The sequence below is a fragment of the Boleophthalmus pectinirostris genome, unplaced genomic scaffold, assembly GCF_026225935.1.
Source record: "Boleophthalmus pectinirostris isolate CB_2022bp ecotype Guang Dong unplaced genomic scaffold, ASM2622593v1 HiC_scaffold_6, whole genome shotgun sequence".
Taxonomy (NCBI): Eukaryota; Metazoa; Chordata; class Actinopteri; order Gobiiformes; family Gobiidae; genus Boleophthalmus; species Boleophthalmus pectinirostris.
Window position 1 is genome coordinate 18,934,262 of NW_026571447.1, and position 17,977 is coordinate 18,952,238.

Below are 17,977 nucleotides of genomic sequence, written 5' to 3' on the forward strand. Positions count from 1 at the left end.
GCAGCAGCGTGGAGTCAGCGTACGCCTGTGTTTCTCTACGTGTCCATATGTGAGACGCAAAGAAAGACCAGACAGAGACGCCCTTTTGAATAGCTCGGAAATAATGCATGTTGTGTTTTCAGGCCTGCAATCTGTACAAATGCTCCTAAATGTATGTGTGGGATGGCTAAGTCCACTCAGATGGCAGATTTTGTCGTTCTTAACCCGCTACGCTCTCTCCTCCTCTTCTTCTTCCTCCTCTTTTCTTTCTCTGCAAAACCCTCTTTTCAAATTCCCCTCAGTAGCTAATGTGCAAGCTTTAGCAACAAGACGCGGTTACAAGAAGCCTGCCAAACGTCTAAACCAGTACCATCTCCTCCTCCACCCTCTCACTTGCGGCCTGACCGTACTTATCATGTGGCTCACTGCAATCAATTATTGTTGCAGTGCAATCGTTAATAATTTCCTAATGAAAATGATTCTGTTGATCTCCGTTGTCTTTTAATTAAACATAATTAGTCGGCGGCTCGGAGCTGTGGCGGGGGACTCCTTTAGGGTACAATTTTGTTTTAATACACTGATAATGAAATTTTTACATTGTGTGTCGTGTTTAGTTATTATTCAGTCACACTGTTTCGCTATGTTCTCAGATAAGAGATAATAAGCCGCGCACCTACTGTCGCCACAGTCATTTTGAAAGAGCAGGGTTGAAATGAACAATTAAACTGTGAACTGCAAGACCCCTCTCCTCTCTTACTATTTAGAGCTGGGTGGGGTCTGAGACTGGAGCTGTATACACAAGCTAAATGCTAAGTATGGAAGTAGCAACATATTTTACTATAGTGGCTGAACATCTTATAAAACTACATTTTACTTAAAACAGTATTCAGTGACAAATGTACTTTTTGATATGGTATGTAGTAATCATAATGGCAGTCAGTAGGGCAGTATTTTGCACTTGGTGGATGTAGTAGAAACGGTAGGAGCAGTGCTTGTAGTAGTAGTAGTAAGTCGTAGTGCTCTAAGTAAACTTAAAACTCAATATTTGACTTATTCATGCACAAAGTATAGAGAAATAAAAAGTCCTGTTCCTGTTCTGATATAGCCATTTTCCACCCTTTAAGTCCAATTTTCTTCTCAGACTGCATGTGTCCAGACAGGTCATGCTGGTTCATGTTATGCCTCAGAGGTCTGGAGCTGTGGACCAGTGGACAATGGCATAAAGAGAGGATCTGATTGAAGGGACTTAGAGAATATAAAATAATACAAAGAGTTGGTTAATTCTCCACTATGCTGGCTTATGTAAAACGCCCTAGTTACACTGGTCAATTTGGGCTCGAACAATGGGCTAAGTTGCTCCAGAGACTTATTGGACATGCTGTATCGGGATGTGGTCTGGTTTAAGCCGCTTACAGTAGAAAAGTTTAGGTGACCTCTGAATAATGCTACATATAATGGTCTCAGTCGGGGACTATAGTTTCTCATATCAGGTGACAGTGGGACAGAGCAGTGTGGGCATGAGCCAAAAGGGAATGGGGTCAGATTCTGTACTAAAAACTCTAAATTATGTTTATGACAATGTAATCTTAAATTAATCTATAATACCAAATATGACAAATTTAAAGTGCACTACTTTTCTAGTGGGGGACTACTCAAAGGTGATTTTATTACATGCAGTCTTACTGTGAGTGAGTTCACCTCTCCACAGATCTGACCTATAATTTGTCAGTGTCATTTGGTATCACCTGGTTGTCTCTATGAACGTATATAACTGCAATGCCATAGCGTGGAATGTTGTAGATGAACAATAATATCTCAATGGAGACAAGAAGCAGACCCTCCACCAGAAAAGTTCATCGTTAAACCATGATGCATTTCACACCAGATGCCCTTCCTCCTCCTACTGAACATACATGTCATTTTTCTCATGGGAGAGTACTAGAATAAAAACACTATTATTTATAATGGTGTGCCTTGCAGCCTGTAGCAATAATTAATAAACACGGTCAATACTATCTCCAGTAAAGTTTCCTAAAACCATACTCAAAACGCTTTTCCTATCATCAATTAGACAGAGGAGCAGATTGTTGTGGAGCCCTCCCATCAGCGCGTGTTGTTGACGCTCGTATTGAAGTGACGTGACACCATGACACCCATCCCTCTCTTCTCCCACTCCTCCGTCCTTATCCCAGCTGCATTGTTTATCAATCTGTTGTTTGTGTGCTCTCTGTCTGTCACTGCCTCTCTCTCTGTCTCTCTGTTCACTCGCCTCTGCATTACTGTACCATATAATTATTCCACACACTACTCTCCCTATAACTTGAGCGCTTCAAAGAGACTGTCTGTTGGAGTGTGCAGGCAAGGCGGGCAGGCAGGAGCAGTGCATTGTGGGAGTTCCAGGTGGATTTGTTGATAATGAGTTAGCACAGAGCTGGAGTGGGGAGTTTGGGTAATGGCTGGATGCTGTGAGTTTAATGTAAAACAAACAGGGCCCCGCTGACAGGCTGGGACACACTGATACTGCCCTCTCCACCTGTGCTGCAAACTCTGGGTGCTCCCATTTCAACAGAGAAAACTCAAAGAGGAAAATATATTAATTAAGTGGCTGAATGATAATACACAGGACTGGGATTTATGACCTTCAAATAAATATGTGATATTACTGCTTTTGGACACATGTTATGTTTATTTTCACTATTTGTTAAGGGAAAAAAAGTAAAAAAGGATCAACTTCCAAAGAATTCTCAAACAAAATTTAAATGATGATTAGATTAGATTCATAGTCACTAATAAGAAAAAAATAATTACTATAGAAAAACTGGTGTAGTAAAATTTACCACAGCTGCTTTTACTACTTAGAGAGGGGGTATTTTACTTCTCGAGGGTGTAAACTACTAACACATAGCATATATAGATCACCATGTTTTATTACCTTTTATTATTTTGAAAATGCTATATTCCCCGAAAACAACATATTTTATAAGTTTCACTTTTGATTTTGCTCTATCACAACACAATCAGTGTGCATCCCACTAATGAAACTAATATACATTGTGTTTGTCAGGTTGTTGTGTACAGTTTTATATCATGCTTTTGTATATTTATGAAGGATTGTCCATAAGTAAACAATTCTAAATTATCGTGTGGGAGCAGGGGTAATGTAGGCTTGTGGGTTGAGCATTAAACAAATCTTACAGCTAACCATAAGGAGGGTTCAAATAATGCCCGAGGGAGATCGCAAAACTACTCAAACATGCAGGGATGACATCTAAAACCTCTTTAGGCAGGTTTCTGATGAGGAAACAACATAACATGATAGAAAGCTCTAAAAAAGGAGAGAAAAAAGTAATGCAGGATACCCCTTTTTTAACTAAATCTTATATGCTCAATCAGACATTCCAGACTGAATAGGCACCTTACCTTGACCCAAAATAATGTAATAATTGGGAGATTACATTTTGATATTAAATGACAATGCCATTTTGTTATTTTACCCCTCGAAAGATTAGATTAAGTTTGCTGGAACATATGTATTCTGTCTCTATATCTCTAAACAGATATAGAGACAGAAAACCCACAAACAAATTGCAGTTAAACTCACATTTAGAGGAACCAGCTCCTAAAATAGTCCCCGATCCAGTTAGTGATGTGTGCTGTGAGGTGAACTTGTCCCAGTGAGGAGAACCTGAGGCATCCTGCAGGCCAGCACACTCACACAGGCCTCTGCAGGTTACACACTGAGCCCATGTTTAATACATAACTCACAATACAAGTCTCCCAGGAGTCACTTTACTGCTGCCATGCTCTCCTCTGCACATGCACTCAGCTCAACTTCCTGAATGACAAGTACACTGTAAAAACATGCACAAGTTCAGTGTACGTTTAAATAGACACAAAATGGATTCTTGTGAGCTTCTATAATGTTGATACCTGCTCACAAACATACCTGGAATTTTATTTCATTCACACATGTTGAGTAATTCTGTCAGAATTAGTCTGTCTACATCCCCAATTTGCTCTGTTACGCTTTGTGTAACTCTGTGTCATGTAGTTGTATTTTTGAAGTTAACGGCTAAATTTTTTACTTTTGTTAAGAAGAGATGATATACAAATATGCATGATAAATAGAATAACAAAAAAATGAAAAAAGTGAAAACAATGGGTAAAATTCAGAAAGATACAGGTTTAGAAATGTAATCTTATTTATGACTTAGCTGTTAGAAGAGCTACAAATGACTTAAGCTAATTTGAACAACTTAGTTCAGATTAGTACAAGTATGCACAGTTTAACAGCACACTCCAAGGCTGAGCTGTGCAAAAAGCAATGCAGAAATCATAGGTATGGGCTCACTCAAACCAATCACCAGCTTGTACTTAGACACACTCCCCCCATAGACACTGGCAAACTTCCAAAATGAAGTCCTCCTATCTGCGCACAGGCAGCCATAAAGGAAGTTGGGACTAGCCAAACGTGAGCCAAAACATATTCGCCAAACATATGTGTATTTAGATATTCACAGTTTTCCATAAGTAACGCAGGGAGCAATGAACCAGCCCACAGATATACCCAGGCCTGTGCTTTCCTGGGTGGTAGAAGGAAAAGTTAGTCCAGAGCTACTTTAGTTCGCTGTTAACATGATAAACACGATTCCCCTCCAACTTTGCAGCAAAAATTCAATTTGGAATTTGACAAAGATTTGATATTTTTACAGAAAGAGGATGGACATTCAATTTCAATGTCACCTCCAGAGGGTGCACACACACGCAGATAGGAATATTTAAAAGAAGCCGGAGAGGAGAGAGTGAAAGAAGGAAATGTAGTCACACTCCGGACAGGGACGCAAGGCTCCAAGTGTTCAAAACCATCAAAAGCTCCACTACTTTCTGAAGCAAAAACTCGGCAAGAAGGAAAAATGTGGAACAATTTTGGAGGCTTGCATTCACCTAACCGGGTTATCCAAAGAAATGAAGACCTGTGGAAAGGGCTGATGAGTCCTATTGCTGGTTTCAAACGCTAAATGTTACATCAGGGGGTCCATGTTAACACATTTAGATAAACACTATTTCCTGTATTTCACGTATAGTCCACTGAAACAATCACATAGTAAAAGCAGTGATGTATTGTCACAGAAATATTGTCACCTTTACCCAGTTGGTAATTGATACTACATTCAGTGTGTTTAGATTAGTTGTTGTTTTCTGGTGCTGTTAATCTTTCATTTGGAGGTATTCAGAATACAGTTACTTTACTAAATTAAAGGAATACATGGCAATACTTCATCATGCACTTTTGGCTTTGAACTGCATGGTCTTAATGAGGAAAAAAGAGAACATAGATCTTGCAGTGTGTGCATGTGTATTATTTATCTCTAATTAGAAATAAATTAATGCATAACAACAAAAATAAAGTTGTTTATAGTTTTATGTCATGTTTTTACACTGTAATCTAATGTAATTTGATGTAAAAGTATTCTAAGTATTCAGAATACAGTCTTCTGATTGGACTGTGTATCAGAATACTTTACAAAATACATTGTAATTCAGGTATTCAGTATTCGGTAACTAAACACATTTTCAAAGTGTTCTTCCCATCACTATTAGATGTAGACTCAGTGGTATTTGAAGTTGCAGTGTAAGTACTCTACTTATATATCACATATATCTTACAATACCCCTTTCCATAATTATTTTGTTCAGTACTTTTACTTCTGATTGTTGTTCATGTTCAAACTACAATACTTTAGTTTGAAAGTATAAAGTATATGGTACAGTTCTGGCCTTGGACCCCAATACAGTTAGGGAGAGACTAGACTGCGTCTGGATTAAAAGACAAACAATTAGATTAGAACCATGAATGTTCCAACAATAGTAATCTGAAAGAGAGGTTTACAAGCAGCATTTAGTGTCGACTTAGTTAAATTAATTCTTCGGATTCAGAGAGCTCTGATACATTATCATCTCCATCAGATGATTCTTGAGGAGGATTTGCACTCATCACAAACTCACAGCACAACAGCCCAGCTCTCGAGTGGGGACGTGTGCAGAAGTTATTGTGTTTAATTTAATAAGGCCATGGAGAAAGTGCCAACAAAAGCCTGCGTCAGTGAGAGACAGTGGAGGTGATGGGGGCTGGGTGATGCTATCTGGATGATACATGTATGAAAGTAACTCAACAAAACCAGCCAAATCCTGTTATTGCTCTATTTTTGTTTCATATACTCACTCTCAGAGCCGAAAGATTAGGCGATTCTAAAAGCGGAAGTGCGTAATCTGCTTTAACAGCTTATCAAAACTTTAATGATTTGGCGATAAAGAGCACAAAGTTAAGTAGCCGGTTAAGAGGATAACTCCCCAGTGCAGTGGAGTGATTAGTAGATGAGAATTGGGAAAGCGAAAATCCGGGTTCTTTTTTTTTGCTTTTTTTTCAAATCCCCTCTCCTGCCACTTATTCACTTTCAGGCAGAGGCAGCTCAGTTTCAACTTTGGGGTATTGTCACGGGGTAATCATTTCTGAAAATGCGTAAGTCTCTTTCCTTCAGCCTTCAAAAACCAAAACATCTCACAACATCTCTATTTAGGTGTTAGTTTCTGTGAATTCTCTGGTAGTAAGAGGGACAAAGCATAACAGTTGCTCATTGTTCAGTAGTCGGGTTCATCTGTCTCTCTGTATTGATCTTGTGTTGTAGAGTAACATAAAAGTGAATCTAATGTGGTCATTTCAATAATGAGAGTCAAAAACAAGCAAAGAGCTATTTGGGAGTATGTAGACTTCAGCCAAGGCACTGGTTCTATCATACAAGTATGTACCCAGAATTTGCAATATAACACACTAACTATATTAAATAATGGTTATAGACATTCAAAATTAAAATTCAGAAAGGTTTAGTAAAAGTTTATATTTTAAAACAATTCTGTAACCATACTAATAATAAATGTTTTGTTCAAATAGTGCGATAAAAAAGTCCTACTTTCCGCACAGTCAGATCCAGAACTACATGAGTTGAGCTAAAACATATGAAGTAAAATGGAGCAGGCTGCACTCATGCTGCGTGCCCTATCTGCTTGGAGATAGGGATTCACTTAGGAGAAAAAAGGGGCATTAATTACCTTGTGAAATCTAAAGACCATTAACTTAGTGTGTCAAGTGATGTTTCTCAGGTCCTAATCACACTTTTAGTGATATAAATTACTGAGTGGATGAGAACAACAGATTAGAGGAGAGGCTCTCTGTGTGCTAAGTGTGTGCGCATGTGTGACTTTGAGAAGAAAAAGTTACAGAGAGAAAAAGAGAGAGAGAAAGAAGAGGAGGACGGAGAGATGTCAGTGTCTTTGTGCTGGTGCATGACGTGGCGTCCTGTGTGCCTCTCTGATAACAGAGTGCAGTAGTGTATGAATTTGTATAGTATGTGTATGTATTTATATATCTGTGTGTGCGTATGCGTGTGTATATGTGTATATATATGTGTGTATGTGTATGCAAGTGTGTGTATGTGTGTTTAAGTGTGTGTGTGAGTGCTTACCTTTGCTGTACACCACACAGTTGTTTTTGTTGTCTTCTGCTCCCTGCCAAGTCACATCCAGCAGCCACCTGGGGCCGGCGCTCAGCACCACCGGGACCGTGCTCTTGGTCTTCTGCAGCAGGACAGATAACACACACTAATCAGGGGCTCTTTTTGGTGATTAAAGCGGCATTAATAAGACACAGTTATGCTCAGAATAACCATAAACACTATTTTCACAAACTGTACAGCATGCCACAATCCTTTTGAGAAGATATGAGGATGAATTCCTCTGTGTTTCGTTGTTAGTGAAGTGGTGACCAGTGCAGAAGCCTATATGTGTAAGAACCACTTATCATAGAGAATTTAACCCTGAGATTACAATCTCCAGTGTCTGGGAATTGCAAAAGAAAAGAGAAAGAACAAGGTAAAAGGGCTGTGACTTTGAGAGAGAAGGAAGTGGGCGCTCAGCAGTGAACTTTGGGCACATTGTGCCTCACTATCACCATGATCTTACTATTTCCTGAAACAAGCAAGGAAGAATTTAAAGAATCAGTATCCATTTCAAAGGGCGATTGAGGTTAGAGTTTTTATAATATGCCGGAAAATTATTCTGAATGTGTAAGGTCATTTTTCTTCTTGGTCAGAGGTCAAATGTGGACTTTTATTTCTTGCACAGAAAAAATCAGAGAGGGAGATAGAGTGCAACAACCCCCTCATTGCAGATTCACACGGCGCAGTGTCACCAGATTGGCTGGCTCTATTTATCCTCATGTGATTTTATTTTTTACACAATGCTGTTTGTTTTTAAAGGCCAGGCTGCGCTGCACTGTGAAATGGTGCTGAGGGGGTGGTAGACACATCTCGGACTGTGGCTCCACTCGCCTATTACTCAAAGGCACAATGTCAGTTTTTCAAGGCCATTACTTTTGAACCCCTGGGCCTTCCTTCATTAGACTGCTACCGAAATAGTTTAGCTCAAGGAAAATGGGCTGGGGTGCAACTCCACTCTTCATTTCTTTTTCCATCTGAGGCACAAATGGACAGGACACTGTCCATCTGCCTAATACGCCAGAAAAAATACCAGTCCTCTCTGCGCCTTTCACTGCGCTCTCCCCCGCAAAAGGCAACAACCTTCAAGGATAAATGCAAATGTCACTTGAGCATGTTAGAGGTCTGAATTGGCACAGATATGCACAAGAGATGAGCACTGTGCACCGCCTGCCCCCTCCTCCTCTTCCTCCTCTTCCTCCTCTGCCACCGCCATTTCTCACATGAACTCTATCTCCTCACAGGCTGCAGGACAAACTCATTTTTACAGCATTATTTAGAAACAGCAAATACATGTCTTAGAGATAGGGATCTGCTGCGGATTTGTGGGCAAAATTAGGAACACAAATAGATATTCTAAATAAAGACAGACTTCTACATATGCCCTATATATACATGCGGGCGCACTGGCATCATGCCCTGCCAAAGTGATCAAACACAGACAGTAAATTGTGTCTGTTGATATTCTTATTCCTTCTGCTGGCATCGCCTTATCCTGCGCTGGCAGCACATGAGAGAGAGAAGACCTCTGTAATTTAAGTCATCCTCCATTTCACATTTCAAATTAGCCTCACAATAAAGTCTTCTATCTGGCTAACCTGGAAATCTCACAGCCCTGTCAAAGGAGCAGCACAGACTGGCCGATTGTTGCCCGGACGACTATCTGAAATGGGAATCAGATTAACCCTTTCTTAGATCTCCAGACGGGAGCCATCTCTTATTCAGCGCTATAGAGGCCTCTCCGTTGTCCCTCCGAGCCGCTGGGAATTCGCCATATTCCAGATGCTCCTAATGGGGCCAACAGGGACTAAACACTGCATTAACTAGACACTTCTCCACTGTTACAAATCACTGCTTATTTGTTTCACATGCTGTTGTGACAGCATTTTAAGGTTATGACTAATATCCACTACTTGTGATTTTGCAGCCAATTCTTGCTCCTTGTAAGCCTTTTCTTTTCAGTGCTAACTGTGCAATAGCAGCAGCCCAGCACAATGTGAGAGCATAGATTTACATAATGCATCTATATTGACAATAGTGGCCTAAGTGCGTTGTAAGCATGCAGCCTGTAGCAGCCATCACAAAGACAAAGCTGTGCGGAGAAGCCAGTGCACGCGACACAGAGGGGGATTAGGGTGAAGGCGCGGGAGCAGGAGGGAGCGTCTGCTAAATGCAAATGAAAACATTTGTAGGAGCAGATCAGCTGGTCTAAGTGTCCGGGCCACAGGGAATGGAGACTGACAGCCACAAAATGACGACTTCCCTGCAGCAAAATGACATGTGATCAGCTGGGTTTACAAACACACAGCGCTACAAGAAACCAAGAATGGAACTATAGGGTTAGGGTTATGGGGGCTCACATGAGGCCTTTAGTGCAGAGAAGATAGATCTAAATACAATGTTTGACTACTGGGCCAGGAAGTAATAAACTAAATGTACTTGTCTTGTTTAGCAAAACATGCTCTAAACATACAATCAAGCAATCAAGTATACCACAAGAAATGTTGGTAAAAATCCTTATAATAATTATTGTAACAAACAGGTGTTGTTGCATGACTTCAAAATCTAGTAATTTTATTAATTCAAACCCTAGGAGGACTCTCTTCTAAAAAATTTTAACAGCATATAACCTTTGCATGAATAAATCTGTGTCAGTGTATTTCTATATGTAACTTTGACACAATACAAGACATTTACAGAATTTACTGTACATATTTTACAGAAGATCTATCTAAAAAGAGGGCATATCTTTGTTACGTTCATATGGGGTATTTAGTATCATTTACACAGTATTATCCCTGTCAGAGGCAGCAGAGCCCCTGGCCCTGCTCCTGTGTAATGTGTTCTGCTTTATCCTCCCGTGCCTTCACTCCACTGGTGCAATACTAAACTACTATTTTCTCTCTCCCTCAGTTACGTTGCTGTAGCGTGTAAGAGATACAGTGACCGAAACAGTGTAGTCAGCGAGGAAGTGATTACAAACTGATGCTCCAAATTCGCCATAAAATGAAAATCAATATTTCCACAAGTTGCTGCAACATAAAAGATAACCTTCATTGATTTTTCTAGACTTAGACCTCTGTGATAAAATCTAATATAAATTTTCAGCCACACGGATTTGGATCAGAGCGGCGCAGGGGCTCAACGATAAGTGAGTGCACATCTCTCACACTTGGATTTTTTCCTCTGCCTTTTCGCTTTTCCAAGGCTGGGCTGTACTATTTATAATTGGCCCAGTGCGAGCAAAAGCTTCTATCAGGAATCTGTTCTAATTTTTATTACTGAGGAGCTAAAGCCTGTTCCAGATAATTTGGAAATTTCAGGGGAATTGTGATAGAGCTGATGGCACAGCCGGACCGACTCCAGAAAAGAGCTAACCTGTAATAGCCTCGGTGGCTGCGCTGATTAAATGTTGCCATAGATGAAAGACCTGCCATCACCGCAATAAATTAACCAATCACACAAATCCCAAGTCGCTACTAATCCCTCCTTGATACCATGATCCTCTGATCAGCTGAAGGAGGTGAAGAAGAAAGTGGCTTGTGACACTGGGCTCTGGCTAACTCCCTGCTCCTGTGTAAACAACAGCTAATGATATCACCACTGACCATTTCAGCTCCAGCAGACACTCTTAACCTGCTCGTGGTCAGCCAGGTGAGAGCCACACAAACCCACTGCTGCCAATGAAGGTTTTCCTCTTCGATTTCCCCCCTCCCCCACCAAGGTCACTGACTGCCACTGTATCCGTCCTGATCCCCAGCTGCAGGATTTAGACAACTGAGAGATCAAAACCACTCCGCCTGAATATCTACACACATTGGCTTTATACATGGGGCTTCCAACTCCCACTCTCTATGTAGGATATGTAGTACACTGTGAGGAGTGGAGCAGAGCCATGGTGAAACTAAACTAGCATCATCTTTGCATCAACAGCAGCTTGTAATGGCTATTCATCTTTATATGTACTGTACATACTGACAAAAGAATGAAAATTGTAATAGGAATTAAACATTAGACATTTTGATTAGGTTGTAAAAATCAAAGTCTACAGCAAGGACCTGAAATTGCACACAAATTCAGTAGCATTACATTTGACATTATTTAAACAGAACGCATTTTCTCATTTCATGTAATTTAATTGCAGTTTAATTACATATTACAAGAGGAATTTTCAAGAACAAAACAAGTGTATTATATTTGCTTGAAAATAAGCAAAACTACATACAAAACCAGATTTTTGTTTAGTATTTGGCTCGCCATTTTAGCCTATATTTGACCCTGTGTTTTCCCATTGAAAAAAAATCTATTTAATTTCCACAGTTCTGTCAATTCTAGTGGTGTAACAATATAGAAACAAGCTTATGTATGGGTTATGTCAAGTTTATATGTCCTCTGCTCCTAACATGGCAGAGGGGATAAAGGATTTGTACCTGTTTTACCAGTCAGTTTACAGCAGACAGCACACTCACACCTTGATAACGCCCGCTGCAATTAGTTGTTCGGTGCGATGAAACAAATTGCATGTGGTCAACTGGAAATTTCATTAAGGGAGATTTTCCTGCAGCCCTCGTTATCGCGCACCGTATTAATATTTTCTTAGCCTCAAGGATGGACGGGTTGCACGGGGTCTTTTTGTTGAATAAATGGACCAAAGCTCACCTCATAGTCTACCACTATCCTCTGCTGGCAAAGGCTTATACTGTTAGCTGCTGCATATTTTTTCACTGAAAGAAGGTTCTCTGTCAATATTTTTGCATAAAGGAATACGACAATTTCTCAAGTCGGCTTTTGTGTCATTCTTTCCTCTAAATGGCTAGAGCGACATCAGCTCAAATGAAAAGATACCTATATATTGCTTTCATCCGCTTGGTCCTCCCCCCTCTCTACATCTCCTCCTGTCTCTAAGGCTACAGCATCTGGTATTGGGAACGCTAAATAACAAGGAATATGCAGGAATCGCACACTAATTCCCTTTTGGAGATAGATCTTGGCTCCTGCCCTGTCATAAATCAGAGAATTTCGATATGAACTGAGGCAGGCGCTGCTCTAATCATTTCTGCATTTCAAATTGGATCACTGGCTCAATCGCTTGGCTTTTAAACTGCTTGCCTAAGAGCAAATGTGAGGTGGGAGATAATTCGCCTCGAAATCTCAGCCTGTGTGTGCCTATGTGCGTCAGTTAGTTTACTGCTTGAGTGCAAGAGAATGCTTTTTTCCTCGCCCCGGCCCAATCTTTCTCTTTTCAACTTTGTTAAATTGACTTTTCATTTTGAGAATCGATTAAACTGGGGGAGAGAGTGACTACTGTTCCCAGAATCTTTAAAGGGACACCCATCACAGTGCACACACATGCCTTTATTTGGTGGGTGCTATCATGGCGGTCGCGCTATGGGGAATAAATATTTTCTCATTTAAATCACCTTTTATCCCGCTGACTGGACTATAAGCATCAAAGTTCATGTGCTGCATTTGCTATTGCTTCTTGCTCAAACTGAGACGCTGCTGTGGTCACATTTGCACTCACTAAGGGGGGTATGGCCTGATTGCTAAACATGTTTAGATGCATGTAAATAACCAAAACTGCTAACACACATACATTTATTGATGTACAATGCTGTCCAAAAGTCAAGCTTGTAAGAGGGATATGGGTGGGGAAAAGAGGGCTGTCAGGAATACAAACATATGGTGCCTAGACATGGATTTTCAATTGAGTTACTACACATATATTACATTTAGGAAAGAATCTACTTAAAGGTGCATGTATAACTTTACACGACCAGCTTGTCTGCATGGAGATCTGTCAAAAATGCTCCACACTATGGCATTTAACATATCTATTTTGCATTTATTCTATTACAGATGTTTTATTGCTAACAAATAACCATCAAAAACAAGCACCTATTTCACCATGCTGTGAGCTAGGTTACCCCTCCACAGACCTGACTTTTAATTTTTCCGGGTAGCATGCTTGTCATGGAGATAAGTCATGGAGCCAGATAAGTTTAATGCTATACTGTGGAACATTCTACACTCTAGGCAAACCAATAACTTACTTTGAGTATCTCAAAATGCTGTATAAATCTAAATATGATTTTTCCTAATAAGTTTGTCCTTGGCCCTTTACTGACCTCTACAGAACCAAAATGAATGTGTTGAAGTCACCAGCAGAGAAAGTAAAGAATAGAGAGAGGATGAAGGGGGGTCTCTGCTCACAGCTCGGGGCACATTGAGGTGTTCCAAGTCTGAAGCCAAACAGTTTAGTGTAAGCTGTCCCTGCCCTGGAGACAAGCAGCCCATCTCTCCTCCCTCTACCTCTGATACTTCCCTGCTTTCCTGCTAGAACAGTCCCAAGTCTGTCCCTGGGGATAATCACAAGTCAGCATCAAGAATTTTACAGTCACTTAGACTGCTCTGATGCTTATAATTAGAAAATGACTTGTGCTATTTAACACTGTAGTCAATAGCAAAAGTGATTTTTTTATTTATTTATTTTTACATTAGAATACAAGGTGATTGTGGTGAACATCAGTCTGAATATATTGAGATTTCATTAAGATTTAATTGTAAGTATGCAGATCTATGTAACAATAAAAAGGTTCATATCCTAAAACAAATAATAGTTTGTTGGTCCCTTGAGCAGTCTCCATTATTTCTTTTCATTGAACTTCATAAAGTCTATGCATGTCTGGCTCTATAACTTTGTATAATGTACTTGTCTTTGGGAGTATTTGAAGTAGTAAACAAGTACTGCGGTGGAATATGTTAATGATTTCTTGGAGGTACAGAGTAAACTTGTACCTCTTGTGTTTGGCTTTGGTCAAGGGACAGAAATGCACCTCGCTTCGCTACTCACTGTTTGAATTACACAAAATTTCCTATTTGAATTCAATTGGACGACTTGTTTGATCTTTTCCATGTAAGTTAGGCTTGACTCCCCGAGCAAGGAGAAGCTGTGTGAGGGATCATAATAGCGAACCTGGAGCCGGTAATGTTCCCCTGTATGGATATTACTGCGCCCCCCGGGGGTCAGAGTGTGCAGGTGGCACATGCTCCGGACAGATCCTGCTCTTCTCCTGTCGAGAATAAACATTCGGAGGTAAAATTTCTTCAAAGGGAAGAAAGAGGGAAAACCCCAGAGTCAATTTGTCAATGGGGTCATGACAAATCCACATCCTCCTAACCACAGCAGCATCAGTTGAAAGCAGCAAATATAGACAAACAATAAAATAGCAAGAGTGATGCTAGAATAAAGCCCCTGACTTTAGATAAACCCATCTCACCCCTTTAGGTATTGGATTTTAATATTCTTTTGAACTCTGTGCCTTTCTCCGGTCGAGGCACACATTTCATGATGCATTAGAGAGGCATCTACAGTATGGGATTTTTTATATTCTTGCAGGGTTGTGGGCTCCCTCTCAGCAGCCAATCATAAAGCCTTCCATTCAAATTAATATAAGTGCTGATAGCAAAGAGGACAAAATAAAACATATTAGGAATGGAGAACAAAGGCAAGATGCTCATCACAGCTGTAACTTAAACAGTGAAATTGGACACATATTTCATTATGGATGATGATTTGCATAACCCATAATGATCTGCATATGTGCTATGTATGATGGATTGATCCTGGTGCACTGCAGAGAAATGGGGTCTCACTAAATCCACCGTAAAAGAGCAACAATATTTACACCAAGTTAAGTAAATAAGATAAAGATGGTGAACTTGGCCCTCACTAAATGCATTAGACGTGAACTCTCTTATCAGAGTCTCAGCACATGCACTAGTAAGAGATGGGATTCCCGAGCTGGAAATGCTCTTTGTTACCCAATTAGTTTGTAGACGACCCGGAGTATAATATTGCTGCTTTGAAGGCCTCATACAAGAGTGTAAACGAGGAGAAGGAGGACCACCATGGACCCAGCAGGCACTGTCTGAACCACTATCTCCTCTGCTCACCTATAGCTTTGAAACAATAACCCCTTCAATCATTTTATTATAATAATTATTATTTTCTTTGTCTTCACAGACTCCATGGCCAAAGACCTACAATCACAGACCCAAAACACAGGACAGTCTGCACTTATCAAGCTGCACCAGCAGGGGGCCTGTCTCTCAGAAGGACTCCTGTCTATCAAGAAAGAATGTTTCTGGGTTTCCCTCATACACTAGTTAGTGCTATAAATAATATATGAAATTAGGCTTTCCTGCCACTATCAGATAGACATGGTCATCCTCACAGTTTCTTCTAAACAGATCATGAGAATAACATATATCTACTGTTAAATATTCTTTTGGGACTCACAAATGGAAACAATCAGGTTTTTATCTGCAGCACTTTTCAAGAAACGTGTATCAACATCTCACAGTTACGGCCTGACAGTGACAGATGGCAGAGCAGCTGGCACCACTCAACTTTGTTTCATTTTTCTTTCTATTCGCCTCGTCTGCGTCCTCCTCAAGTGCCTTTGCTGCAGTAGGTCTGTTGTGTATTGAAGTGTTGGAGAATCATTCATTTGGGAAGACATATTGCATACTGTAAAACAAGAAGATGCACGTGAAGCTGGGGAGTTGAGCTGACTATTGTGGTCTGTCAGTAACTCTAAAGACTGGGTCCTATCTGCACTTATTTGTTGTAGGAATATCAGCGCTTTAGGGGGATCTTACCAAATCTGCTCCAAGCAGTCATTCAAATTCATAGAACTCTGCGATAAGTGTGTGAGCGATAGTGTGTGACTTGTTTAAGTGTTTTGCTTTCCCATATGGAACAGTTGTTCATGCATCTTAATGTTGGGATCAAGCTGTTTACGTGTTTGTGACATGCAGAAGGATAGATGCAGATTGTACATGTCGCCACTGACAGTTACAGATCCACACTGTGTCAAAGCCTGGTGGAGCAGAGCAGACAGGAGCTCACAGCCCAGTGGGGGAGGAGCCCCCGGACAAGGAGCATTCTGGGATTTGGAGTCATCACTGGTGCTTTCCTAAACCGACTCACAGCAGGAGGCAGTACAAAGTGGAAGCTTCAGAAGTACATAAAGTAATCCACAATCACCCCAATCTGCAATACATAGAGTGTGTATACATGCATATTAGTATCCCGGTTATTATCCATATCCCGGCTATGTCAGTATTCAGGTTACTGCGTTTACATGTGCGCTGAGAAACCGGAATACTCATATCCCCGTATACATGATCAACTGTAGTATCCCGTTTCTTGACATTATCTTACAAATGCACAAACACAAAAAATTACTTAAATCAATTTAATAAACCAGAAAAGTACAAACCATGAGCTCCTTTAGCATTGGAAGCTCGGGAGGTTTAACTAGAGGTACGAAGCTATGAGATATCCCACAATCCACTGCACAGATCAAACCGAACAGATTCTTCATTAAAATCTTCTGCATAAATAAACTCAACTTTACAAAATATAAACCATAACCACTATAGAGCCACATCAGCCTGTTTGATCATATTTGTTTACATTTTACAAAAATGAAACTTAAGACCGCATGGCTTATTAGCAAAAACTGTTCGCTCCTTGTGCCACTGATGCGATCAGCTTCTGTCGGACTAAAGCACATGACTGTGACAGAGGAGGTGCTAATGAGGGCAAATCTGCTCTGTGCGTATATCGTACAGTTCATGTTATAGCATTTTAGCGATCATACGCATGCAGATTGTACGTGTGCAGATTTAGCACAGCTTTTTATTCTACAGTCATTTCACTCATGTATGGTCACTTTGTTTATATTGGTCACTTTATTTATGTCACTACTGTTGCGGTGAAATGGCTGGAAAGTGTTTGTCTTTTGAACGCATTAGCACTCAACCTATACTGCGTATACATGCCACAGCATCCCAGTTACTATCGGAATATACCAGCTACAGTAACCTGGTTTCTAATAACTGGGATACTGTCATAACCGGGATACTGAAACCGGGATAGCACCATGAAGAAACCGGGGTACTCAAAAACCCCGATCATAACCGGGATACTCCTGGGCATGTATACGCACTTATAGCGATACCATGTGTTAAATGAGTTAATCCTCATCTGCTACACTGGTCTAATCTTATTTCTTTTTTCAGGATGTTTCAACTTCTTACATTAGTAAAGCATTATTGTGTTTATTTCAACCAAAAACTAAAATATATTTATGATTATAATTATTAAAATTAAAATACATGTGAATTATGTGTGTATGTCAATTACAACATTGTAGACGGTGCTTATAACATTAACCAAACATCAGATGACAAAATGTGTTTGTTTTCTACAGATAATGATTTGATCCTTCGGATAGGATTAACACATTATATTATATTAGAATGTTATCTTAATTAAAAACAGCCCTAACCATGGTTTCCCTCACAGATAATCATGTATTTACAGATAAGAGACCTCACACACACATCTACTATTATTTCAATAATTTCATTCACTG

At 40.1% G+C, this 17,977-nt stretch overlaps 1 protein-coding gene across 1 annotated transcript in view; it reads right to left on the reverse strand.

The window, feature by feature from the left end:
- Positions 1-17,977, reverse strand: part of zfpm2a (zinc finger protein, FOG family member 2a) — a 132,422-nt gene that overhangs the window by 42,038 nt on the left and 72,407 nt on the right. Inside the window, exon 5 of the mRNA XM_055163241.1 lies at positions 7,500-7,611. Coding sequence (XP_055019216.1) covers positions 7,500-7,611 — 112 coding nt within the window. The remainder of the gene's footprint in view (positions 1-7,499; positions 7,612-17,977) is intronic.